Source organism: Cydia strobilella, chromosome 4 (assembly GCF_947568885.1).
Source record: "Cydia strobilella chromosome 4, ilCydStro3.1, whole genome shotgun sequence".
NCBI classification, from domain to species: domain Eukaryota; kingdom Metazoa; phylum Arthropoda; class Insecta; order Lepidoptera; family Tortricidae; genus Cydia; species Cydia strobilella.
In genome coordinates this window covers 15,688,450-15,715,505 of record NC_086044.1, presented here as the reverse complement: position 1 = coordinate 15,715,505, position 27,056 = coordinate 15,688,450, and the positions used below count along the sequence as shown (strand labels likewise).

General features: G+C 36.7%; 1 protein-coding gene across 1 annotated transcript; it reads left to right on the top strand.

Annotated features, from left to right (window-relative positions):
* Nucleotides 1-292: 292 nt before the first annotated feature.
* LOC134740671 (zinc transporter ZIP10) lies at nt 293-26,083 on the top strand. Its single transcript, XM_063673220.1, has 4 exons — nt 293-824; nt 19,780-19,918; nt 24,545-24,739; nt 24,875-26,083. Exons 1-4 carry the CDS (start codon nt 645-647, stop codon nt 25,801-25,803), a joined length of 1,443 nt encoding a protein of 480 aa, XP_063529290.1. The 5' UTR covers nt 293-644; the 3' UTR covers nt 25,804-26,083.
* Nucleotides 26,084-27,056: the final 973 nt, after the last annotated feature.

Sequence of the window (27,056 nt, the reverse complement as noted above, 5' to 3'; positions counted from 1 at the left end):
CTTAGAAAATATGCATGCTTTGCCAATTTTGCCATGCATAACAGTTACCTGTTAGGCTACTAATAACGTAGTGATATTTTATAGCAGGCCCAGAACTAATATTAATATATTTTCGGTTATTCTGGGCTAGGTATGTTATATAATCAATACCTAATTTATATGCATAAGAGGCAAAACTTATCACTTTCGACTAAATAACCCCCTCGATAGTGTAAGTAAATATGACTCTATTCAATATATAAATAAGGAGCACTCAATTATTTGGCTGCCATCTATTCTATCCATCAGTCTGGGAGGAGCGATCTTGGTCGGCACTGACGTTGTTTTCGCGCACAACCAGCTGCGTCCGCGCAGACCACTACATCACATTATCAGTAACGGTGTTACGACCGGCCTCGGGACTCGAGCGCCAGGAGAAAGTATCCGAGTCTCAGACGCACAACTCACCTCGACTCAACAGCACGCGTTCAATTTCGAGTTTAGCAAGCGCGAATTACCCGAAGTTAGATAAACGCGAGTAAATAAACAATAGGTCGTGCGCGGATCTGTCGGTTACAGCCGGTGCGCAAGCGTCGCGTCATATCACGCCTGACGAGTGCACGTTGGGCGGCTGATAGTGCCGCGAGCGCAGCTCAGTCTCGACCATGCTGACGACGGGTGTCGTCGTAGCGCTGGCGCTGCTGGCCGCCGCCGGCGCCGACGTCGGCGACAACAAGCTGGACCTGAACGGCACGCGGCAAGACCCTCCCGCCGAAGTTGCCGAGAAATACTTCATAAACAAGATCTTCGACAAGTACGGAGACAAGGGTTTAATTACATTCGAGGTGAGTTTTTTTGGCAATTCAATAACATAGAAATATCGATTGGAAACAAGCACTTAAAGGCAGCACAATTTATAATCATTGGAGTTATTATATATGCATTCGATTATGAATAAGTGATGGAAAGTTAGTCAACTTTCTACATGATATTTATAAGCGCACGTAACTTTACGTAAACAAATTCATAAATATAGCTAGTTGGATTGAAGTGACACTTCACGGTAATTAGTACACATTATAGTATTTCAACATCTTGATTGCCAGTGATGTGCCAGCGAGAATATACTCGTTCTCGAAAGTTCCTTCCTCTGGAAATTCTCAATGATTCTCGAGAAATTTCTCTTGGACGGAAATTTCTGAGAAAGTACATATAATCAAAACAGTATCAAATTTCATGGTTTTTGTTTAGTAAGTAAGTAATAACTATGCGTAACGTAAGGTATTGGAATCAATTGGACGATTCTAAAGGCCAAACTCTCTTTGTTCTCGAGAAATTTCCGAGAAATTTATTGGGAACGTTCTCTATAGTTCTCCTTCCAGGAGAAAATTTCCGGATTGGATATTTAAGAAAAAATACTCTTTATTTCGAATATTATCGTTTAGAAGCTCAAATAGTCTGGGTTTATGTTATATACCTACAGTTGTTGGCTTGATAAGTTGGTTTCTTCCAAATGAAATGAACGTTCTAAGCGATATTTTTTTTCCGAGAAATTTCTTGAAATTGTTAAATAAATAAATATTAATAAATAAATAAATATTATAGGACATTCTTACACAGATTGACTTAGTCCAGGTAAACCTAAGGAGGCTTGTGTTATGGGTACTCACACAATGATATATATAATATGTATATAAATACTTAAATACATAGAAAACACCCATGACTCAGGAACAAATATCTGTGCTCATCACACAAATAAATGCCCTTACCGGGATTCGAACCCAGGACCATCGGCTTCACAGGCAGGGTCACTATACCTACTGACTAGGCCAGACCGGTCGTCAATACACATACATTGTTCTCGAATACATTTGGCGTTCATGAAAAACAGCCAATAGTGCAATAAAGACAAATAAAAACATGTTAAAGACAGGGTCCACTGAAAACTGAGTGGATAACAAGTTACAAAACTATGTTATATAGGTATTTAATTATCTGTTAAGATTGTTGTTTCAAATAAATTATTCATTTCAAATTAATAACTATTTTATCCAACTCTAATAACATGGAGTTAATACAAAATGACTCATTTCTATAAATTCTATAATAAAATGAACGATAAATATTACATGAAACGCATTTCAAATATTTGGCAGAGAATCATGATCATGTCATGAACTATCTCAGGTACCTAGTTTATAAAATAAAAGAATGCCCCCAAACGTTTATGTACCCTGTGGATAACGCTTATCGCCAATAATATTCCATTGTTTTATTTGCATGATTTTGTTGTCATTATTTAGGTAATTTATTGAATAGTATGTAGGGAAGGGTACAAATGCTCTCTTTTCTCCCAGTCACATCAATGCTAAGACATTAGGCGGTTGTGACATATTATCCGTGTTAATAAGTTAAAACAAAAAAAGGTAAAGTGTGTGTTTATTTTGTGATGCAGTGTATACATGCAAAATATAACAAGATTTGTACAGTATAATGATACATTGCGAAAAAAGTCCGGTTGTAAAGTAAAACGCGAATTAGGAAAGAAAGAACCTGAATTGATTAATCAGTCTGGTGTTTCTGATGAGCCCTGTGTGGATAGCGTTCCAGTGAATACATTTATTGAGGTAAGCTTTAATATGTGTCTCCAGTAGCTAATACATAATAGTATATAACGATACAAGTGCAAAAGTAGAAAATTCGCAACGAGTGGTGATAAATTAAACCACGACCGAAGGGAATATTTTAAATCGACACAAGTAGCGAATTACCTGTTTAACAAAAATGTGTTTCATTTATTAACTCTTTACCATTTAAATGGTACTGGGTGAACCCGAGGAAGTTTCTCGAGAAGAAATTTCTCGAGAACGAAGAGAATTTTGCTTTTAAAAGTGTAGGAAGAATTAAAATATATTGCGAATACATACAAATTACTAATATCAACACACAAAAACCAAATAATCAAAAATTTTGTATATTTAAAGTACTTTCTCGGAAATTTTCTTTCTCGAGAACTGCCCATGCATGACATGCTTCAGTGATAGCGAATGGGACTGATGTTTCCCTTAACGTTATAAGTGTTACCTAACGGAAGTTCATCAACCTCAGGTACACTGCGATATTTTTATCGTAATCATTTGTCAATATTTAATTTTTCAGTTGATCAGAGTGTAAAATATTGATAGCTCTACGTGATTGGGAACTCGCAGAATCAAATAAACCATCATAGAAGTTATAAACCCATAATACTTTTAGCATTAATTATATATAATAATAATAACATTTCAGCCCATATACGTTCCACTGCTGGGTACAGGCCTCCTCTCATGCGCGAGAGGGTTGGGCTATGGTCCCCGCGCTAGCCCAATGCGGGTTGGGGACTTTACATACACCTTTGAATTTCTTCGCGAATGTATACAGTTTCCTCTCGATGCTTTCCTTCACCGAAAAGCTGATGATATTCCTTACATAAGTTCCAAAAAACTCAAGTTCCAAACTTTGTTGTTCTTATTATACATAAATGACCTTCCACAATCAACATCGCAAAGGTGTATAATTTTTGCAGATGATACTACCTTAATAGTAAAAGGAACTGACGTCAATACTTATGAATTGGACATAAATAAAGCATTAGCAGATGTTAATACATGGATAGAATGTAATGACCTAAATATTAATGTTAATAAAACTCTGTTTACACAATTTCATCATCATAATTCGAATTCAACTGTGAATCTTACTATTAATCTTAATAATCCTCCAATTGTAGAATCTCATAGTGCCAAATTCTTAGGATTAATTATTGATGAACATTTAAACTGGAAACATCATATCGACGCAGTGTGTTCTAAACTAGCGCGGTTTGTTTTTGCCCTGAGAAATCTTAAAAATACAATTTCCACTCAGGCCGCGTTAGCAGCATACCACGGATATGTGTCATCTACCCTTAATTACGGCCTGCTACTGTGGGGTTATTCTGTTGACGTCCAGAGGGCATTTATGATCCAGAAATATTGTATACGAGCATTGGGTGGCGTTAAATTTGATGACACGTGCAGACCTCTTTTTCCAAAAGTTTCACATTCTCCCCCTAGCCTGTATCTACATCTTAAAAGTATGTATTTTTACAATAAACCACCCGGAGTACTTTACAAAGCGCGAGGAAATGTTCGCAAGACAACTCCGGGCTCAGTACCAACATCTACTATACCAGCCAGCCTGTACCTCTGATATATATAGGAGAAATGCTTTTAATATGTGTGTTGTAATTTGTAATATTCAATAACCTCCCTATAGAGCTGAGAATGTTGAAAGGGCACGTATTTAAAATAAAATTGACTGAATGGCTACATGAACATTGCTTTTATAGTGTTAAGGATTATTTAAAATTTAAAACATAACATTTAAAATGACAAACGCCGATTTTTATTTGACATATGTAATTTATTTTATTTTATTTTTGACTAATGTAAAACCTTTCTCTCATTTTTTTTTTCAATTTAATTTCATTGACATTGTTTTATTATGATATTAAATATTTTGCATGTTGATGTTGTGTCGACTGAATACTGTGTCTAACTATTTTATAAGATCTGATTGTTACGTATTCAAGCAAATAAATATATTCTATTCTATTCTATTCATTAATGCGAGCCAGGATTTGAACCCGCGACTTCCGGATTGAAAGTCGGACGTCAGATCCACTCGGCTACCACCGCTTGCCACTTTTAGCATCAAGTATGGAAATTAATTAAATGTAACTGTTTCATACAAAAAATAATATTGACTATCATCTACCTTTTTTGTCAGTTGTTCCTATTATTTTCTATTATTCATTAATTGGCTAATCTAACAAGCTACATTTGCATCTTTATTAATTTAGATGAACAAATATATTAATTAGTTAATATCATTGCACATTATGAGTAAGTATTAAAGGTAGATAATTTTTCTTACCATCTTTAATTTATTATGGTGTAGTAACTTTAATTATAGGTACAGTTTAATACATTTCTTACTCACTGTTAACGGGTGCATTCGAAATATTATTTACAAAAATACAAAAGCGCTATTCCATTCGAGGCTAAAATGGCTTCATTAAAACAGATATTAATGACATCAGCAACAATATACGACTAAACTAATTATTCATATAATTTAGCAACACCCCTCTATACTTAATTATGAATTTACGTGTTAAAATGTACTTACACTCAAAGAATTTAATTTCCGTACCATTTCGTAAGTACCTTGTCACAGTGACAATCAATATGAAAGTCGTTAGAAATCTCATACTGTTGTCACTGTGACAAGGTACGAAATGGTACTGAAATTTAATTCCTTGACCGTACTATGGGTACAAGGCCACGATATATTTTTATTTATTTAAACTTTATTGCACAGTTAAAGTTGTACAAAAGGCGAACTTAATGCCAGAAGGCATTCTCTACCAGTTAACCTTTGGGCCAAACGGAGATCAAATAGTAATAGGTGCGGGAAATATTGACACTAGCTAGGTAGAAGAGAATAAATTAAATACTAAAATAGCGATTTTAAAATATTGGCACAAATTTCTTAGCAAAATTATATTGTAACATTTGTAACGTTTCTTTAATTCTAGGAATGGTAACCAAAAATTTTACATTAACAAGCGTTCAGCCTTTACCTCTCAGTATAGACTAGGTATATCAGTGTGGAATTTTACATTAACAAGCGTTCAGCCTTTACCTATCAGTATAGACTAGGTATATCAGTGTGGAATTTTACATTAACAAGCGTTCAGCCTTTACCTATCAGTATAGACTAGGTATATCAGTGTGGAATTTTACATTAACAAGCGTTCAGCCTTTACCTATCAGTATAGACTAGGTATATCAGTGTGGAATTTTACATTAACAAGCGTTCAGCCTTTACCTATCAGTATAGACTAGGTATATCAGTGTGGAATTTTTTTAATGCAGTTTTGATTCATTTTAAAAATAAAAGAATATTTCCTTTAAGTAAAATGAGCTAACTAACTTAAGTTATCGTATTATTACATAATTATAAAAATCCCAATGTCTACCCTAATAATTTATAAGTAAGTATCAAAAAAACTGATTCCAATCAATCGATATTTCGATCGAATCTACTCAAAGGTTAACTGGAAGAGATCCCTCAAAGGGATAAGTTCGCCTTTGTACTTCTTACTAATTGTATGTTAGTTTTAATGTCTTTTTGTAGAATAAAGAGTTTACTACTACTAATAAAATTTATATTATGAGAATCTCGACAATATTATTCTACCGAAACAAAACAAAAAATTGTTTTTAAATGAATAATCATCCATCTCATCATTACTATTGTGCGATTCGTAGGCACGTCCAACTCTAATTAGGTGCAAGCCCACAAACCAACACAATACACAAACAAGACGATGCATTTTCCATTCTTGCTACTACTCTTACCTAATCCTTACTGAACAATATGACACTCCTCTATTTCTAAGTTAGACGGCAGTTGATTAAGCGCCTAAAAATTACAGTCGGTATTGTTCTCTACAGAAAAGATAAACATGATACACGTCGCCGTCGCCGCAGATGCATTGGCCCGATTTATGAGCAATGACTGAGCAGTGAGCACGGGTTGAAAAAAAAACATTGCTCATTCCATAGTATAATATTGGTAAAAACAGTTACTTACTTAAGTTAAGCGTCACGTTTCGAGCAGCTATTATAGATTTCCGTGTTACAGCTGATTCAATAATGTAAACAAACAAGATACGTACCTATTTATCATTAATTTCATGTTTAAGTAGTTATAACTTGCCCTGAAATTAATAATTTGTAACGGCTTCTGTAAAATTTACATTACCTACCTATACTTACCTATATCAAAAATAAAGCAACATTGTTCTTGCCTTTAAAAATACGGCACACACCTAAATACTTGCACAGAAATATATTGGCTGCACCTGGTTAATGGGGCTAATTTATGCCACATCTTAACACAAAAGTTGTACAAAATTATAATATTTTGCGATATGGCAATTATATATTATAGGTACTTATTTAATGTATTTACATACTTTTTTCCAAGTTTTAAATACATTTATTTACATACAAGATATATACATACTTAGTTATTGGATTCAAATGTTTTGAATCAATTTGCACCACTTTGCAAAATTTTGGTAGGTGGATAGCAACATTAGCAACAATTTGATAAGTATGTGACTATGAAACAAGATGCAAATTTTGGAATTTAAGTTCGGCTTTTTACATGCGAGTTGATGAATGCTCTTGATCCATTAGTTATACCTATGTTACCCACGTAGTATGTTCCCTACACGTAGTATGTTCGACTGAAATTTCTATTTAGGTAAAAAATGTAAAAATGGGACGGACCTTGGTTATCACAACCAAGTATTACTTATATAAGTACCTAATATTAGTAAATAACCAACCTATTAAATAAAACCTGGGCTGACTCAGAAATCTCTTCAAAAATTAAGTTTTTTTTGTAAACTAGACCGCAGGCACTTTACGTTTAGAGAGTCTCAAAACAATCATTAAGGCCGTGCCAGGATAAGCTAAGTGATTCTGCCCCCCTTGAGTTTGGGCTTGTAATTTTTATAGATTGTGTGGCTCTACATTAGTCATTATTGTGCCAAATTTGAGCACCGTAAACGTTATAGTTTTTGTAAAAAAAAACGAAATCTTATTTTTCTTTGATATTTTTTTTCTAGTTAACCAATTTTAACGAGCTTGGCATGTATTGTACATTTAAGCAAGATGATTAAGTGACCATAATTATATTTTCATTATGTTATAGAAAAAAAGTAAAAAAAATCCAATTAAACGTTTCAGTTTTTTTTTCTTTGGATACATCTCTAACAAAGTATCTAATATTTCATTGATTCCATTTTTGTAATTGTTTTTTGTAATTTTTGGTTTTATTATTGCTTGTCTAAATTTGACATGTAAAAGTGCCCCTATTTGCTGAATAAATGTTTGATGATGTTTGATGTTTGACTTGTATGCGCGTGATGTAGTAGAATGTACAATTTTCATTAAAAAAATTGGGTTTTTTTTTTATCATCACAGTTGAAAGAACCCTAAAAAACCGGGATCTGTGAGAATCAGGTTTTCAATATTTATTTTAGAAAACGCCTAAGATATAAATGCAGTACGACTGTACATATGTTCACGATCAGTGGCAAATTGGTCGCACGTCACTCCCCGCTACACAAGGAGCACTTGATTCACCCGTCACCGTACCCGTAGCGAGCGCCTAGGCACACACCACAATATCACCTAAATATTTTCACAATCACTAGCCGGTCAAATGTTTATTGAAACATAGTTTTAAAAATAATCCTTTACTACATGTCAAAATACATTGGGTGTTTATTTAAGACGAGTTCTACGTAAGACTATGAAACGCTCTTAAAACTATTTGGTACCAAAGATTTCAAAAATAAAGATATAATGAATGGCCCGTTGATATAATGCCGACCCAACTCAACATGCGTACCAATGAACATAACATACTGTGCACAAACGCAATTTGATCCACGAACTGGCCCACTTCATAGTGCCCGTAAGGCCCATCTTTACGAAGTAATAATAAGTTAATGTTTGGAACACTTAATGAATATATAAGTAATTAGTTAATTAATTGTGTTTAGTTAACTATTTCATATTGTTATAACAAGTATCGCGTCAAAAGCAACACAAACAATAACTAAGTATTATAAGATATTCTGAATCATCAATTTATTAAAATACAGCAATACATTAACTTCAAGTGTGCGTCCCATTTTATTTTTATTGACTTATTTTTAGAACGCAATAAATCAATTATGTACAAGTTTTTTTTTAATAAACAGCGTCTTAGGCCGCGCTGGGGTTCTATTGTATTGACAACTGACAAGTTCTATTGACTACAATTGATAACTGACAATGAGTGGCATTTACCTACATAATTATCAAATACAAATTTCAACTGATTTATTAGGATTAGTACACCTAAAATATGGCTTATTTGTTTTAGAATATTATGATGAAGCGTTATTCGCTTACATATACGACACTCCCTATAATACCCTACACCCTAACTCTTCTACCCCATATATCCCCAAGAACCCATAGAACCCAAGTACTAACCTAAATCGTAAGGAACCCTAAAAGCAACCCTACTTTAGCTAAGGATGTTATTTATCTCTGTCTTGCATTTAAAATGTTGGCCATAAAATGATGTGATCGTCTAGGAAGTGGTAGGACCCCGTAGCTGTACCAAAGATAGATGCCTCGAAAATCACGAAAATTAGATTCTCGAACAGATGGCGCCACTACCTTTGGCCTACTCTCGTATAGAGGGCGCTGACGGTTTCGTTTGTTATTTAATAAAAATAATAATCATAAAAATAATTAATGCAAATAAAAAAAATCATTTTTTCCATATTTCAATACATTTTATCGTATTTTTATAAATCTTTATTTTTAGTTTTAAAGTGTGTCGATAGATGACAGTGAATTTACTGTGGTTACAAAATTTACTATGACAGTACCACTCTATCCTATTATATCCTCTTTGGCTGTACGTAATAACCCCTTTTACAAAGAGGAGAGTTACAAAACTACAAACCTAGCTAAAAGCACAGTAATAAAATGATATTAACCTGTAGAAATCAAACAGTAGCATACTTAATAAGAAAGGTTGCTAACTAAACCACAGATTATATAATAGTTCTTCTAAACTAAAAATAGGTAAAAAGGAAAAGCAATTAAAGCAAGCAGATAAAGAACATATTTTAATAAATGTCAGATTACAAACATAATGATGAAAATTATTTTGATATAAAAGTATTACAATACTGCTTCCAATTGTTGATGGAGTTCTTGATATTAGTAGATAGCGATGAGAAGTTCTGCCTCGCTGGAGTACTCGCAGTCCATCCAAGCTAGGGTTTCTGCTCGAGATTTCAGGAACTCGAGACATCTCGAGAATTTTGGCTTTATTCGAGGCCAGAAAAAAATGTCCGGAACTCGAGAATTCTCGAGTTCATAACGGTACAAAAAAATTATTTTGTTTCTTTATTTTACCAAAATTGTACCGTTTATACAATAAGACTCGAGACTCGAACTCGAGAATTGGGGCTCGAAAATTCTCGAAACTCGAGAAATAAAAAGGGTTCAGGTAATCGAGAAATAAAGAGAATTCAGAAACCCTAATCCAAGCGCAGTGAATAATAGAATAAATAAATAAATAAAAATATTTTTATGGTAATAACCCCCTACTCCTATTGACCTTCGGGATAAAGGCAGCATTCCTGGGATAAGCCTATTAGTTAGAGCCCTTTGAACATTTAGAAACAACATTATTTTTAGTTGTCTAGTTTCTGTTTTATTCACACTTCTTGCTACCTCTAACGCCAGATGGGGGATTGAACGGCTTCCTGATCCCATCAGTTCAGTCAATGGGGCATCCTAATCCTACCTCCCTAGTCCTAGGAGTTTAGGACTCAACGAAAGGCTAGATAACTACCTAAGTGGTATCTTTTTTTTTTTTTTTTATACCACGTCGGTGGCAATCAAGCATACGGCCCGCCTGATGGTAAGCAGTTACCGTAGCCTATGAACGCCTGCAACACCAGAGATATTGCACGCGCGTTGCCGACCCTTTAAAAACCTGTACACTCCTTTTTTGAAGAACCCCATACTGTAGCCCCTCGGGAAAACCTCGGCAGGGAGCTCATTCCACAGCCGAAGCGTACGCGGGAGGAAATTCCTCTTAAACCGCACAGTACGCGACCATTTAGGTGCTAGGGTGTGAGGATGAACACCCTGCCGATGGCGAGCGGTGCGGTGATAGAAAGCGGCCGTTGGCATCATGTCAAACAATTCTTCAGAGCACAGCCCATTGTACAAGCGGTAGAACACACACAAGGAGGCGAAGTCTAATGAAAACAAACGCCAAGTATTCATCAGCCACTCTACTCTACCTACTTCTTTTCACACTAAACTAAAATCTCTCAGCGTTCGAACATGCGGCGATCGGCGACGTCGGCGTCCACTAGCCGTGGCGTCTATTGTAAAATTATAAGATATGATTACTTGATGACTAGAGAAAAGATGAGCTACTTATGAGTTACAGTGCAGTTTAATCCTGTTTGTATGATACGTGGCAGTCGTCCGCCGCAGACAGCACCGTGACAAGCACACCACCGCGGCGGGCAGCGTATCAGTCGCCTGTCGTGACGTCACGCCACGCTGTCCGTCGCTGGTAAAAATGTAAAATTGATACCTTGTTTTACCTAATAGAAATTACAAGTACCGTAAAATGGGGTGAGTAGGAGCAAAACTGACATTCAATCCTCGATAACGTTTTATTTTTTTACATATGCAAACTGAATGGTATGATATTATAAGTTTTCCGGACGTTTGTATTTTAGTTTTTGTTTTATTTTGGGTAGTTCCATTTCATAGCTTGGACGATAAACAGGAAAACCCACCTCAACCCCTAGTCCCTCGTAATTAGAGTGAGATACTAAAGGTGATTTTGGAACATTGTTGGATCGATTTTTTTTATTATTAGTATTACTATAGCCCCATTTTAAATTGGAACACATTATTTTTGTAGCATTAGCCTTAAAAATCCATCTCACCCCCATTTCAATCCTTCTCTCCCCCCATTCATAACCCAACTCTCCCCGCGAACCCTACTCACCCCATATTACGGTACTGGTTTCTATTAGCAATATTAGCATAGAGTAACTTATACTAGAGCGGTACTGTCATAGTAAATTTTGTAACCCCAGTAAATTCACTGCCATCTGTCGACACACTTTAAAACTAAAAATGAAGATTTATAAAGATACGATAAAATGTATTTAAATATGGATAAATGATTTTTTTTATTTGCATTAATAATTTTTATGATTTTGACCCATGCTCTTTCACTGATATGCGTTAAAATTGTTAAATAACAAACGATGCCGTCAACGCCCTCTATACGACAGGAGGCTAAAGCTAGTAGCGCCCTCTGAACGAGAATCAAATTTTCTTGATTTTCGAGGCACGTTTTTTCCTTAGACTGTATTATATCCATCTATTACGGAGTTATATCTATCTTTGCTATTAGCACGTCTTCTTTCTTGCCCTTTGTGACTAAATTAGTAGGTAATGATTTTTTTTCTGATGGACGTTTAGGTAAACGCGCGTAAAGCACTGATTTTGTCGCTCTTATTTGTAAATTTCGTAAAGTTTGGGCTTAAAATGGTAACGGTACTTATTAGTTATTACACATACCCTGTACTCCATCTTTAATACACTTCATTTTTCTTATTATGACTTTGAAGTAGGTAGTGTAAATAAAAGTTAGACGATATCAATATTCTCCAGAAATTACTTCAAAACAAGTGACAATTTCTATCAAAATCGACTTAATTTTGATACTTAAATAATCTACAACATTAGTGAAACTGTTCTTATACATCATGTTGTATAATTTGCCACTATATAATTTTTTGATAAATTTTTAAAAACTGCCCTTCTTGTCATATATTACCGTTGACGCACGCTCGCGAGTCTCGGTAACTCGTTGTTTCGCACAGGGGTCCGGTTACTGTGTAAAAATTGTTCCTTCGGGCGTTTTCAAATCGTTAGTATTCTTAGCCTTACCCATTTAACAAGCTTCATGCTTAACTTAACTAAGATAATATTATATCTCATATGTATGCTTATAGTGGGAACTTTTTTCACTGTAAGTAGGCATTAGATGCAAATTATTGTTGGTCCGCGCGGTAAATATAACTTTTTTTAACCGACTTCAATTTCATAGTAGGAGGAGGTTCTGTATTAGGTTGTAGCTATTTTTTTAAATGTATGTTTACCGATTACTCCGAGACCCGTGGTCCGATTTGAGTAATTTTTTTTTGTTCGAAAGGAGCTGCTTCCAAGTTGGTCCCATATTAATCTGGTTATGATCTGATGATGGGATCCCTAAGGAATTGAGGGAACTCCTCAATTTTTAAAGGTACATGTATGGTGATTTGGGTATTTTCATAAGCAACTTGAGCATTTTCTCTCGAAAATGACCAATTTGATGAAGTGGACCTGATGATGATGATTGTTTTGATGATAGTGATGATGATTTTTTTAATGTAGGATGTTTAGCGATTACTCCGAGACCCGTGGTCCGACTTGAACAATCCTTTTTTTGTTTGAAAGGAACTACCTCCAAGGTGGTCCCACATTAATCTGGTGCTGTTCTGATGATGGGATCCATGAGGAATTGAGGGAACTCCTCAATTTTTAAAGGCACATGTATGGTGATTTGGGTGTTTTCTTAAGCAACTCCAGCATTTTCTCTCGAAAACCACCAATTTGATGAAGTTAAGCTGATGATGATAATTGTTTTGATGAACATGATTTCAGCGATTACACTCCGGCACCCATGATCCGCTTTCATCCGACATCCGATATCGGATTCGCTTTAACTAATTCTTTTTCTGTTTGAAAGAAGTTACCTCCAAGGTGTTTTCGTAACATTTTTGGTTTTGATCTGATGATGGAATCCGTGAGGAATTGTGGGAACTCCTCAATTTTTAAAGGCACGTGTATGGTGATTTCGGTGTTTTCTAAAGTAACAATCATTTCCTCCAAAAAACCACCAATTTGATGTAGTGCAACTGTAGCCTAACCACGAGTTTGACACTAAATATTCGCAGGAAAATTCTGATTATTTAATAAAGTTTACGAATTTAGAGAAGTCGGTGCCAAGCCAACAATACCATTCAAAAATAATCAACTTTATGTCTATAAATCCGATTACAACTGTACAAATATTATAAACGTGAAAGTAATTCTGTCTGCCTCTTTGTTACCTTTTCATGGCTAAACAACTGAACCGCTTTAGCTGAAATTTGGCATGAAGGTTCCATGAATAGTTTTATATTTTGAAATGTAGTCCTCTAGATAAGCGACAGAATATTAGTCCCAATCCCACACTTGCATGCTATGGACTGTTCATGAATTAGTAAGAAATGCTCTTTAAAAAATACGAGACAAATAAACGGATTAGATTTACACTAATGTGCCGACAAGCATGGTACGAACTGCGCCAAGAAGGTTCAATCGTGTGTTGTGTTCTTAAATATCTACAGAAAGTTTGTTAATTGTCGTCGTGTAACGCTGCGTCTTACATAGGCGAACACTCGCAAACGCGAAGCGAAGCGACGCGGCGCGGCGCGGCCGGCCCAAGGCGTTCGCGTTCGCAACGAGATCGCCCACGTAGGACACTTCTACAGGTATCAAAGGATTACTTAAGGCGCCGTGCCGCGCCGCTTCGCGTTCGCGTGTTGTTCGCCTACGTATTACGGTGCGTTAGGCAATCCAATGTACATACTTATATAGCCGCATCCTTATCGAATTGCACCAAAATCACTATGAATATATGGTTCAAAATTTGGCTTGGCACCGACTTCAAACATATTAGGTGGTAACGCATATACTTAAACACGGAACCCTAAAAAGGATAATATTTTATTTCATCCTTTTTGAAGTCGGTTTATCTTTTTTCTATAAAAGTTTTTTTTGTATACCTAATTAGGTTTAAGAACGTTTTTATTTTAGCATTGTCTTTGCATTATAGGTATCTTATACATATGTATAATCAAAGATAGATATAACCGTAATACTAAGGAAAAAACGTGCCTCGAAAATCACGAAAATTTGATTCTCGATCAGATGGCGCCACTACCTTTGGCCTACTCTCGTATAGAGGGCGTTGACGGTTTCGTTTGTTATTTAACAATTTTAACGCATATCAGTTAAAGAACAAGGGTCAAAAACATATAAAAATATTTTATGCAAATAAAAAAAATCATTTATTCATATTTAAATACATTTTATCATATTTTTATTAATCTTCATTTTTAGTTTTAAAGTGTGTCGATAGATGGCAGTGAATTTACTGTGGTTACAAAATTTAGTATGACAGTACCGCTCTATCCTATTATATCCTCTTTGGTATAATGAATGATTGTAACTTCCTTCAGAATATAATAAATCCAAATCCAACGTAATACTTAGCAATAAATCGATTTGGCATTTCATAAAGCGAATAAAGGATGACTCACGTTAGACCGGGCCGTGACCGGGCCGGAGCTTCCGGCGCTTACTTTTCTATGACATGACAGGTGATCACGTGATGCTTTCCATAGAAAACGAAGCGCCGGAAGCTCCGGCCCGGTCACGGCCCGGTCTAACGTGAGTCATCCTTAAAGCAAAACACGTTAACACAAAAATCATTAGGCAAGTATGTAGGTACTTACTTATCTATTACATACGATAAGTGGATACGATACCTATATACTATCTCATGCTAACAAATTTCAATTTTAATTGTAGTAACATGCTAATAAACTGTACAACTTTACATTACATATACCGGGTGTTTCCTGTAACAGGAGCAATAAATTAAGCTGTAGGCTGTACTCCTCAAACTGACCAACATTAGTTCAGCAACTTTTAAAAATAACTTGTGTTTTGATTTTTATTACACTTTAAAGTTTATTCTAAGACGCAATGTATTGCAAAATTTGTTATGTTTAAAGGGTGACAAGCAACGTCAAACACACAGATAGCAGCGTACATTGAGAATAATATTTAATTAGTATGAAAAAGGTATAATCTAAAAATTTCATAATTTTAAAAAGTTGCTGAACAAATGTTGGTCAGTTTGAGGCGTACAGCCTTCAGTCTAATTTATTGCTCCTGTTACAGGAAACACCGTGTATATCTTCAATTATCCACTGTTGCCGTTAGAGCGTTTTCACATATGCCATATGCCCGATCCGATATCGGATGTCGGATGAAAGTAAAATGTAAGACATGTTGTTTATCATGAATAGCGGCACAAAACAAAACGAAATACCATTCGATTTTAAATTTTACCAGTAAAATATAGAATATTAAATGCAATGGCATTTCATTTTGAGTTGCGCCACTGTTCATGACAAGCAAATATGTCTTTCTGAATTTATTTATTCATTTAATAAATAGTTATTCATGAAATAAAACTATGAAAACGGATTATATCGCGTATATTGAATTTATCCCGACGTTTCGAACCCTTTACAGCGTTCGTGGTCAACGGGTGACTGAGGAAAAATTACAAAGTGCAAAAATACCCACATACTAAAATAATGAACAATCATAGACTACAAACTTTAAGGCTGGTTGTACATGCAAAATCGGTTCATAAGGCTAGTTATACAGTACAATTATTTTCAAGTAAAGATATATATATACGCGATCAAAAATATAAAATAGTTATTACTAAAAAACTATAGATTACGCAAAAAAAGGCGGGCATGGTGTCATATGGCACTCTCCTGCAGCCGTTTTTCTCATATAATAGGCGCCTTCCGACATCCGATATCGGAAAGGCGCTTCCGATAAATTCAGCCATGTTGGAGCCCCCGGTCAGCTGTCGGACCGATAATGCTTGTTGTAGTGTGCGTGACCGCTAAAGATGGAGCCTGGGCGCGCCCCCTCGACCTGACTACGGGGATGTAGGATCTTACATCGGACTTGGAATGTGAAAACGCTCTTAGATACCACATTTTTTATCTACTTAGGAAAAGTGATGTTATCCGATTATGAAACATTTATTTATTTTTACATTATCGTACTACTGAAGTTGTGAAATTCGGTCAGTGGGTATAAAATTCGTTTGATACTTTGAATCCTGATGTTTACATAGTTAACGGGGTTTTGCTTCTATCAAAGATAGATATAACTCCGTAATAGATGGATACAGTCTAAGGAAAAAACGTGCCTCGAAAATCACGAAAATTTGATTCTCGATCAGATGGCGCCACTAGTTTTGGCCTACACTCGTATAGAGGGCGTTGACTGTTTCGTTTGTTATTTATAATTTTAACGCAAACCAGTGAAAGAACATGGGTCAAAATCATATAAAAATAATTAATGCAAAAAAAAAAAATCATTTATCCATATTTAAATACATTTTATCGTATTTTTATAAATCTTCATTTTTAGTTTTGAAGTGTGTCGACAGATGGCAGTGAATTTACTGGGGTTACAAAGTTTACTATGACAGTACCGCTCTAGTATAAGTTACTCTATGCTTCTATACAATATTAGGTTTTCCTACAAGATATTACCTATATCATCATTGACTATGATAACGCCTTACTTAGCCACTTGTTATTACTAAAATTATGTCTAATCCCGCCGCACCTAATTGTTATCTAATCTTATTTCATAAACTACTTACTAAATATTAAATAATCCTAAACGTTTTTGTTTTATTATTGCTTCGTTCACGTATTCGTGTTATGCACAGAGTAGTTTATATACATGACCAGTATGTAATTACATTGTCAAGAGGGCGCTGTTAGTCTCATGCATAGGGTGACAGTTCAGTATAGTATGAAAATATTAGTTCCAGTTAAATTCCGCAACATGGCGTGTGATCATATATTCCTGGTCAGGCTTTAATTAGTTTTCTGTTCCTGCCAGGAAAGGATACCTATTGAGTAGTCCTGAATAGGGGGTATTATTGCAAATACTGCGATGTTCTATCACCAGAGTGCAGCATAAACCTCTTTAGTAAACCATAGAGTAACTTATACATACTGTGCCTTTAACAGTTATTTGACAAGTTTTCAGATGTAATAAATATGACATTGATGCATCAAGGCGGTTTGTTGACAAATGACCTACCGGGAAAAGGTAATCCGAAATTTCGCTATCTGCCTCTTTATCGCTCGCATATGCAAGAATACCAGAGATGTTAGATAACGAAATTTCGATTTTCTTGTTTCGCGATAGACCCTCAGATTGTGGTAGTGGCGCCCCCAACGCAATTTCGCGTAATATTCCCTATTTGAATAGGTCAAATATGCAAAAAAAACAATGGCGGTATCTTTCATGGATAAACTGGCATGATAGGACGACACTTTAGCTATGTTGTCATTCGTTTGTTCTTGTAAGTCCTCAATATACCTACCTATTTTACAATTCGTGAATGATTTGGTGTAATCCGATGCTTATCGCTTATCAAAAATCGGCAATCACAATTCATTGCGCTTTGACCTTCAACTTGACTTCCTAGTTTCCGTTTGAAACCTTTACTTGTAAATATTTTTGCACGCTTTTTACGATGGCCTGATATGATAGCATATTGTAAGGATAGGATATTTACCTGTTTTCGACTAAGTTAATCATTTAAGAGTTCCCGGCAAGCTCGGCCGAATTTCACCTTCCCATACAAACGGAGTTTAATTCTTATTTTAAAACTACGTGTTGGACTATTGTAACGAAACTTTGCATATACAATGACATGAGGTATGTCTAAGTCTGTAATTAGTTTATATAGCTCCAGTTTATAAAACAAACGAATTAGAGCAAAAACAAGTTTGGTATGAAAAACTTAAATTCGCTGTATTTTTTTTAACTATGGTATCTGAAGCTACATAAACTAATTACAGAGATTTACTTACAATAAAGATGATGATGATGAAGATTAAAGCTGTAGTTTCCATCAATATCTTACCTTCTAGGTGAATAATATTTCAATAGTTCCCTCGATGAACATAACTGTGACGACCTTATATTATACCAATAAAAAGAAATCCAAATGGGTCTAACCATCTCGCGTATTCGAGAAATCAGGGCACGTAAAAAAACTATAGGTACCTAATTAAGAAAATCCTCCTTTTTGAAGTTAGTTGAAAAGTCTTCGTGACGGTTCGAAACCGGTTCTTTCAGCTACGTTAGGAATTTGGTGACAAAACATTACTATTATTAAATTGTTTATGAAACTTATTCTCAAATACCTATAGGCAAATAGATGTGAAATTAGTAGTTATATAAAGATAAATATATATCAAGTAATACTTGATATTACTTAAAGTTTTATTTTGACAACAAATAAAACTTCAATGACCTTTCTAGAAATACAGTTACTTGACTTGACAAGAAATCATGGGCGCCATTCATTTATTACGTAAGACGATTGTTGCCTGTTTTGACCCCCTCCCATCCCTATGTAAGAAAAAAATAAGAATAGGCGACCCCCTCCCCCCTATATTACGTACTCGTATTTAAATGAATGGCGCCATTGTCAGTAGATGAGATGGTGGTTAGATGTGTTGAAATTATTATCTTTTAGCATATAGCTCAATTAATTTTGAATTATGAAATAAAACTATGGAATCGGATTATATCGCGTATATTGAATTTATGATACATCCCGACGTTTCGAACCCTTTACAGTGTTCGTGATCAAAGGGTGACTGAGGAAAAACTACAATGTGCAAAACTACCCCATACAAAAATAAAGAACCATATATAATAGACTTTAAGGCTGGTTATACATGTAAAATCGGTTCATAAGTCTAGTTGTACATTACAACAATTTTCAAGTAAAGATACAGGTACGCGATAAAGCTACGCCGGCTCTAACCCTACCTAGCTTTATCGCGTATATCTTTACTTGAAAATTGTTGTAATGTATAACTAGACTTATGAACCGATTTTACATGTATCATGTATGCCTTAAAGTTTATATGTAGTTTTTTATGGTTGTTTGTTTTTGTTTGTGGGTAGTTTTTCACATTGTAGTTTTTCCTCAGTCACCCGTTAACCACGAACGCTGTAAAGGGTTCGAAACATCGGGATGTATCGTAAATTCAATATACGGGATATAATCCGATTTGATAGTTTTATTTCATGAGTAAGTATCGCGGTAACCGAAGGCAATATTAACTTTTAATTCTCACAGGGTTTCGAGCACCTGCTGGACAGCTTAGGTCTGGGCGGCCGCGTATTCTCCTCGCCGCACGCACTGGCCGACCACCGCGTCAACGGCACCTTCACGCTGATGCACGACACGCAGCATCGCCACCGGCGCTCCCTTTCCAGTGAGTACTGACTTGCAGCCGGACAGCTAGAGCTGGGCGGGCTGTTGTACTGAGCTGGTACCCCCGTGTTAACTGACCACAGCGTCAAGGGCACCTTCACGCTGCTACACGATATAAAGCACCACCACCGGTGCTCCCCCTCTGGTGAATACTGACTTGCAGTTTGACAGCTAGAGCTGGGCGGGCTGTTGTACTGCATATCACATATTATAAGACAGAAGAAAGTAAAACTTATTTAAGTACCTACCGTTAATTCTATGTTGGATAGGCTTCCAGAGGTAGATTATCTATAGTAGGTTAACCAAAGGTTAAACACCACTTTTCATAAAGAATGCGAGGAAACCAAAAACAAGACAAGGCAATTTTGCTAAATCAGTAATTAAAGTACCTAATAGACCTACGGCCATGTTTTTTTTCCTTAGGACTTACTTGCAATCGGAGACTAAATGTGTTACCTAGAGTCCGATACGTTACGATAAAGGCCAGTCCAGACGGTATAATCAAATCGACCTATTTGATCAGAAAATAAATTGGCGTCAATCTCCAATTTTAGATTTATGGTGATATTTGAGCGCTCTAAATTAAAAACATACTACCTAGCGTCACAAATTGGTATTCTTGTGTCCGCACCTCCGTTTTAGGGTTCCGTACCCAAAGGGTAAAAACGGGACCCTATTACTTAGACTCCGTTGTCCGTATGTCCGTCTGTCTGTCACCAGGCTGTTTCTCATGAACCGTAATACTAGCTAGTTGAAATTTTCACAGATTATGTATTTCTGTTGCCGCTATAACAACAAATACTAAAAAGTACGGAACCCTCGGTGCGCGAGTCCGACTCGCTCTTGGCCGTTTTTTATTATAGTTTTTAGGGTTCCGTACCCAAAGGGTAAAAACGGGACCCTATTACTAAGACTTCGCTGTCTGTCTGTCTGTCTGTCCGTCTGTCACCAGGCTGTATCTCATGAACCGTGATAGCTAGACAGTTGAAATTTTCACAGATGATGTATTTCTGTTGCCGCTATAACAACAAATACTAAAAACAGAATAAAATTAATATTTAAGTGGGGCTCCCATACAACAAACGTGATTTTTTTGCCGTTTTTTTGCGTAATGGTACGGAACCCTTCGCACGCGAGTCCGACCCGCACTTGGCCGGTTTTTATCGGTCACAATCAGCGGTCGAAATCAGCGAGCCTAATTGGCGTTTGCGTCCGCACCACCTTATTTGATCAGACAATTTAATCAGATTGGCGAAAAATTGTTCCCGTCTGGACTGGCCTTAAGTTTGCACATTCTTGGAACTCTTGGAAGTGACAATGTATGGCCCCACCATATTTGACTTAAAACTTGGCTGGGCTGGCGACTTAGCGTATAGGTAGAATAGATAAGTACTCTAAAGGAATGATTACCGCATGGGAGCGTAAATATTTGTGACGTTTTCAACCAAAAGGTACCACATTGTCGCTTGTTGATAAAGTTGATTTCAAATTAAAGCTATATGGAAATAGCGCCTTATCGACAACCAACAATAAGTACCCTTTTGATTGAGAATGGCACATTTATTCAGTAAATATTATGTATTTTGGAGTGGTCAAATGTTTGATGCCAAACTGTCAATCGTTAATTTTCGCTCTAGATTCTAGAGGTATAAATAAAAAACCGGTCAAGTGCGAGTTCGTTTAACTCGCGCACCGAGGGTTCCGTACAAACTTTCAATTTTCTCATGTAAATAGAATCACGAAAGACTTTTCACCAGAAGTATATTAAGCGTAATTCTGTACAGCGCCATCTATCGACAAATTGGCTAACTAATTTGCGCGACCTGTTTGTATGTTGGTTTTGCAGGGATAATTCCTTATCATGTGAACCGATTGCAGCAATTTTTCTATTATTTGAAAGAAGGTGTTTTTATTGTAATCTCATAGACATTTCAAGTATAACATACACCCGCAAATGGGCTTAAATTGAAAATTAAATTAGAAAATGTTTTATGGTAATTAAAAAATTACATTACTTACGGATAAAAAAGGTCAGTTTTATAATTAAGACTAGTATTTTTAACTATATTTACTAACGTTTTTCATTTTGCTTAAATCATCTATCAAGTCTTGATAGATATTTGATGGATTTTTAGTTTTTACTACAGAGCAAAGATCGACGGTTTTACGCTGAAAAGAGAAAAAACACGAATAATTAGTCTAAGACTAGGTCAAGTTCGGTAAATGACTTTTGGCCTTGAATTTAGAACTGTCGCTAAAATCGTTTACATTTGTAAATAGACGCTACCGGGTTGATAACTGTCGACCTTCGCGGTGTTAAATACTATTCAACCGTTATTCAAGCCATAGGTATGACTAAGTGCCGTTGCACCATCCGCACTTGACAGATTGATCAACGTGACCCGGCGCGCCGCGGCGGTTTACTATGAAACTTTCCATACAATAAAATTTAGCGAACTCTTTAACGGTGACAAACAGTTTGGTGCAACCGACCCTAAGACTTATAGCGCTAAGTATATATGATTTGATCTCACGGTGTATTTACATTCAGAAAATACATACACATATCATTGATGATAAAGCCCCTTGAAACCTTCATAAACAGCTGCGATAGCGGAAGAACTATAATTTTATTTACCTTAGACTCATAGACACAGACAGTATATAGAAAATAGGTATGTAAATAATTTATCACGGAAAAGGAGACACGTGCCAAATCTTGATACCGGTATATTCTAAGAATACTTAACAAATTATTCCTTTTGCAAACATAATCAAGTCCGCGATTAATTTCCTTATTTTGCTCGGTCGCACTCGAATGAACTCACGTTGTCGCATACCCACAAAAAAACCAATTCCAGACACCGTTTCGTATCAACTACGCGCCAAACACGCTATGACTATGACCAAACGATAATAATGGGCACCAATCCGTTTTTCGACGGCCTTTTCAAAGCTGTGACCAATCCGGCTAGATTGGCGTTTGTCAATGCATTTTTCAGGCTACCGTGAGGAAACTACATTAGTGGAAGCAATTCTTCCTGATCATTGTTATTATACCTATGAAAAACCTAAACTTGTCCTGTCATTTGACCTTCTGAATGCCTTTCAAACCTTCATAAACTTATTCCTGCAATTATATAATTTGCTCGGTGCAAAGGGTCAAGGGTAACACTCGCTCAACGTGCCGCTGGTAGTGTATGATGGGGAAAGCTTAACACCTGGTACACCTGGAGTGCTGCTGGGTGCAAAGAGTGTAGGCAGGTTAAGTTCTCCAAGACCTGGAACACCTGGAGGGCTGCTAGATGAAGCAGGGGCCTGACCAGAGCTAAGCACCACACGTCTAACGTGCAGTGCGAGAGAGTGCTAAACTGCAGGTGATTTCCCACGCGTCCCTCGGCACCTACAAGATTTTGCTGAACAAGTTTTTTGCTGGAAACGCTACTGATGGGAGATCAGGGCTACCACAAGCTGAATTTTCAGCAGGTAAAATTTAGGGGGAGAAAAGGAGGTGAACGTTTGTATGGGGAAACAATAAATAGCTCATTGGTAAAAAAATAAGCTACCCAAATTACTGATTCCACGCAGACGAAGTCGCGGGCAAATCTAGTAGTAGGTAATAAATAACAAAAAATCTAAGTATTTGTAGGTAATTCAAATATTGTATAATAACTAGCTACCGTATAACTTTATTTTTCATCATAATCACAGGCAAGACGTCACACGCGTTACTGGTGTAGTTGTTACAAATTAGCATACTTAGGTCCGGTGTAACATGTCCCGCGCTGATTTCAATAGAAAGCGATACGGACTCTTCGCGCTGCTTTCTTTTGTCCGGATTCCCTTCGGCTCAATACGATTTGTTGTAATGCAAGCGTTGATACTGAAAAATTGTTAAATTTTGCTATTCGAGATCACGGAAGCACTACACTATATTCAACTACTTCTTTTCTGAGTCCTGGATAGTTATGTATTGAGCCCTAGACCTAGAATGATTCTTAATAGCCATATCTGAACTAGAACTGTTGGGAACTCTCAATTACGTGTTTGCGTCTTAGTATTATTACTCAACAGCCTTGTTCGTCAAGTTAGGCCATAATACTGATAAGATGAAAAATAGCTAGTCCCGGTCACTCCTGTCTCACTGCCTGTTTGCGTGAATGGTACATCAGTGAGCTAAACAAAATGCATCCGGACCTTTCGTCTCAGCGAACCAGCTAAATTGTGACCTCTAGAATTCTAGATACATTACAACTCAACTGTGCGCGATGACAGATCACACGTGTGCGTTTGCCTGAGAGAGGTGCTCGGTGAGGTTTGGAAATAACAGCCCTGTGTATGTGTATGTACTCATGCGGACGGATAGTGTCATTGTTATTTTATAGCCCGCGATTATCCTATTAGGGATCTGGCTCTTGCCCGCTCGCGTAAATACTAAATTCGATCAAGTATGCTCCTCAATAGGGTCATAGCCGGACATAAGTCGTTGTTCTTCACATGCACGTTCATTGTGCAGCAATAAGTGACTTTTTGAGCCATAATCATATAAAGTTGTAATTATTATGAGATTATGACCAACCACTTTCCTGTTTTTTATTATCTTACTAGTTTTTTTTATGCTTTTCAGCGGAACCAATACTAAAAAAGTCATGCCTGTCGCCGAAGGACATATTAGAAGTGTACGGCATAGAGAGCGAGCCCGGTGTGATCACCATCAGTCCTCAGACGTTCATGGACATGTGCCCGGCGCTGGTGTACCAGCTGGACCAGCGCTCCTGTTACAAGACAGACGCGCCACCCACCAAATTGGAAAAACAATGGAGTAAGTACCTATAGTAGAAACTTGTAATAAGTCTCATCACGTTAGATGCGAATATACTTCGTGTATTGATAAAAAAATTGTGGGTATTAATCTTATCCGATTTCTCACGATTTATTTTCTGTCTTCTAATTATAGCTTGGATATACGCATCACTGAGCATACTCGTGATCAGCGCTACCGGTTTACTTGGAGTAGCTGTGGTACCGCTGCTGAAGTCAGCTATCTTCAGCCAAGTTCTGCACTTCCTCGTGGCCGTAGCAGTAGGGACGCTATGTGGAGACGCCCTGCTACATCTTCTGCCACATGCTCTTAAATCACATGGCCCTTCATCTGAACCGCAGGAAGAAACTGAAGTTATTCTCAAATGCAGTGTCACATTTATCACTATTTTACTTTTCTACGCCGTCGAAGCGATTATGCAGACATTACAAGGAGGACACGCTCATTCTCATGATGTTGTTCATGCACCAACTGTGGAAGAAATTAAAACAGAGAGTGCTAAACAAATAGAGCCTGTACCTATAGAATTAGGTGCCATGATGCCGGGGTCACCGACGCCGCCCGCCGAGCGCCCGATGACGTCGACGGCGTTAATGGTGATCGTGGGCGACGGCCTGCACAACCTGACCGACGGGCTGGCCATAGGCGCCGCCTTCGCGGGAGACCCGGTAACCGGCTTCGCCACTGCCCTTGCGGTATTCTGCCACGAGCTTCCGCATGAGCTAGGCGACTTCGCTGTGCTGCTGCGTTCCGGTATGAGCATCAGGCGTGCGCTGTACTACAATCTGCTTTCGTCTGTGCTCAGTTTTATGGGCATGGCAGGCGGAATTTGGCTGGCAGAAGACCATGAATCTGCATCTCAGTGGATATACGCCGCGACAGCGGGTACTTTCTTTTACATAGCGTTGGCGGATTTAGTACCCGAGATAAACGAGAACAATCTCGGAAAAAGTATGAATTTATTGTTAGCTGTACTCGGAATTCTCACGGGAGGAATAATTATGTTGCTCATTGCTCTTCACGAAGACTCTATACAATATTTGTTTAGAAATTCGGAACAATGAGACTCCTAAGTTGTAGAGTAAATAATTATAATGTGATAATTGTACTCACGGTTGTTCAAATTGTTAATAGATAGTAGGACGAGTAATGTCATTAGCTGAATAAATAGGAGTGTAAGTAAAGGCCCTGAATCCGTCTTGTATTAGTAAAAAATAGGCCATTACATTTATAGGTATTTTAAATATCTATTCTTATAACGATTATTATACGTAAATACCTTTTGTAAGTGTACCTAACTGTAGGTAGTAAGCGTAAAATTAGATATTTAATAAAATGAAGGCTTTTATATTTAATAAATATTTCCGTATTCTGATGGTCTAAATGTACATAAGTCAAAATAAGTATAGTGTAATGTAATGTAATATAGTTAATATTGTAATTGTAATAACTCATATACCTACATAAAATGTGTATTTTAATAGTTACATACCTATACTTAATACTTAAGTAAGTACCTAGTAGTGTTTTTTTTTCAATCGTCATCATTTAAATTTTTATATATTTTATCAATTTTATGTAGGTGAGTAAGAGAAGTTGATTAATTACTCCAAACGTATGCCCGTAATTAAAAATAAGTAAATGTAAAAGCACCATACAACATACAATACGCATTTGCATGATTGACTATGATGAATATGAAAAGGTAACTAAGGTAAGTAGGTAGACTAGGTAGGTACTCGTAACTATTAGCTGACGATTAGATAAAGCTGGCCTTTACCATTGATTAAATATTTATTCCTTGACTTCCATGTTTTTGTTTGACAACAGGTACCTAGTTAGTGCTCTATGTAGTGTAGGTACTGTCAAATGGGGTAACTTGTGTTAACAAGGGTGTCATGAGAGCTGACATTGGATAAGGAAATTACTGCCCAATTCCTACTAATTTACATAGGAATTTGACATTTTTCCGTTTATGATGACACTTCCACTGAAAAGTTTAAGCAAAGTTAGCTTGGTCCGACTCAATATAGCTCGTTGGATATTCACGGGGTCTATTTGACTCGAGAAAGTGTCAGTAGCCATGGCTACATATTTAATTGTGATTATGACGAAGTAGCAATACACTCAGCCGAACGTCCGAAAAATGTAAGACGACTGACTGACTTACCAAGTAGGTACCTATATTATATCTGTACAACAGCTATATTTTTTTATTGTTTCATGTCAATCAAACAGACCCGCGCAATCTCATGGCGCCATCTCTGCAAACCTTTGACAGTTGCCAACCCCATTCGATGGCGAAGCGCAAGCGATT

Bases quoted from the DNA above. Each gene is read 5' to 3' on its own strand.
- LOC134740671 (XM_063673220.1), top strand. From the start codon at position 645: ATGCTGACGACGGGTGTCGTCGTAGCGCTGGCGCTGCTGGCCGCCGCC. The intron at 19,919-24,544 runs GTGAGTACTGAC...TATGCTTTTCAG, and splicing joins CCACCGGCGCTCCCTTTCCA to CGGAACCAATACTAAAAAAG. The intron at 24,740-24,874 runs GTAAGTACCTAT...TTCTAATTATAG, and splicing joins CAAATTGGAAAAACAATGGA to CTTGGATATACGCATCACTG.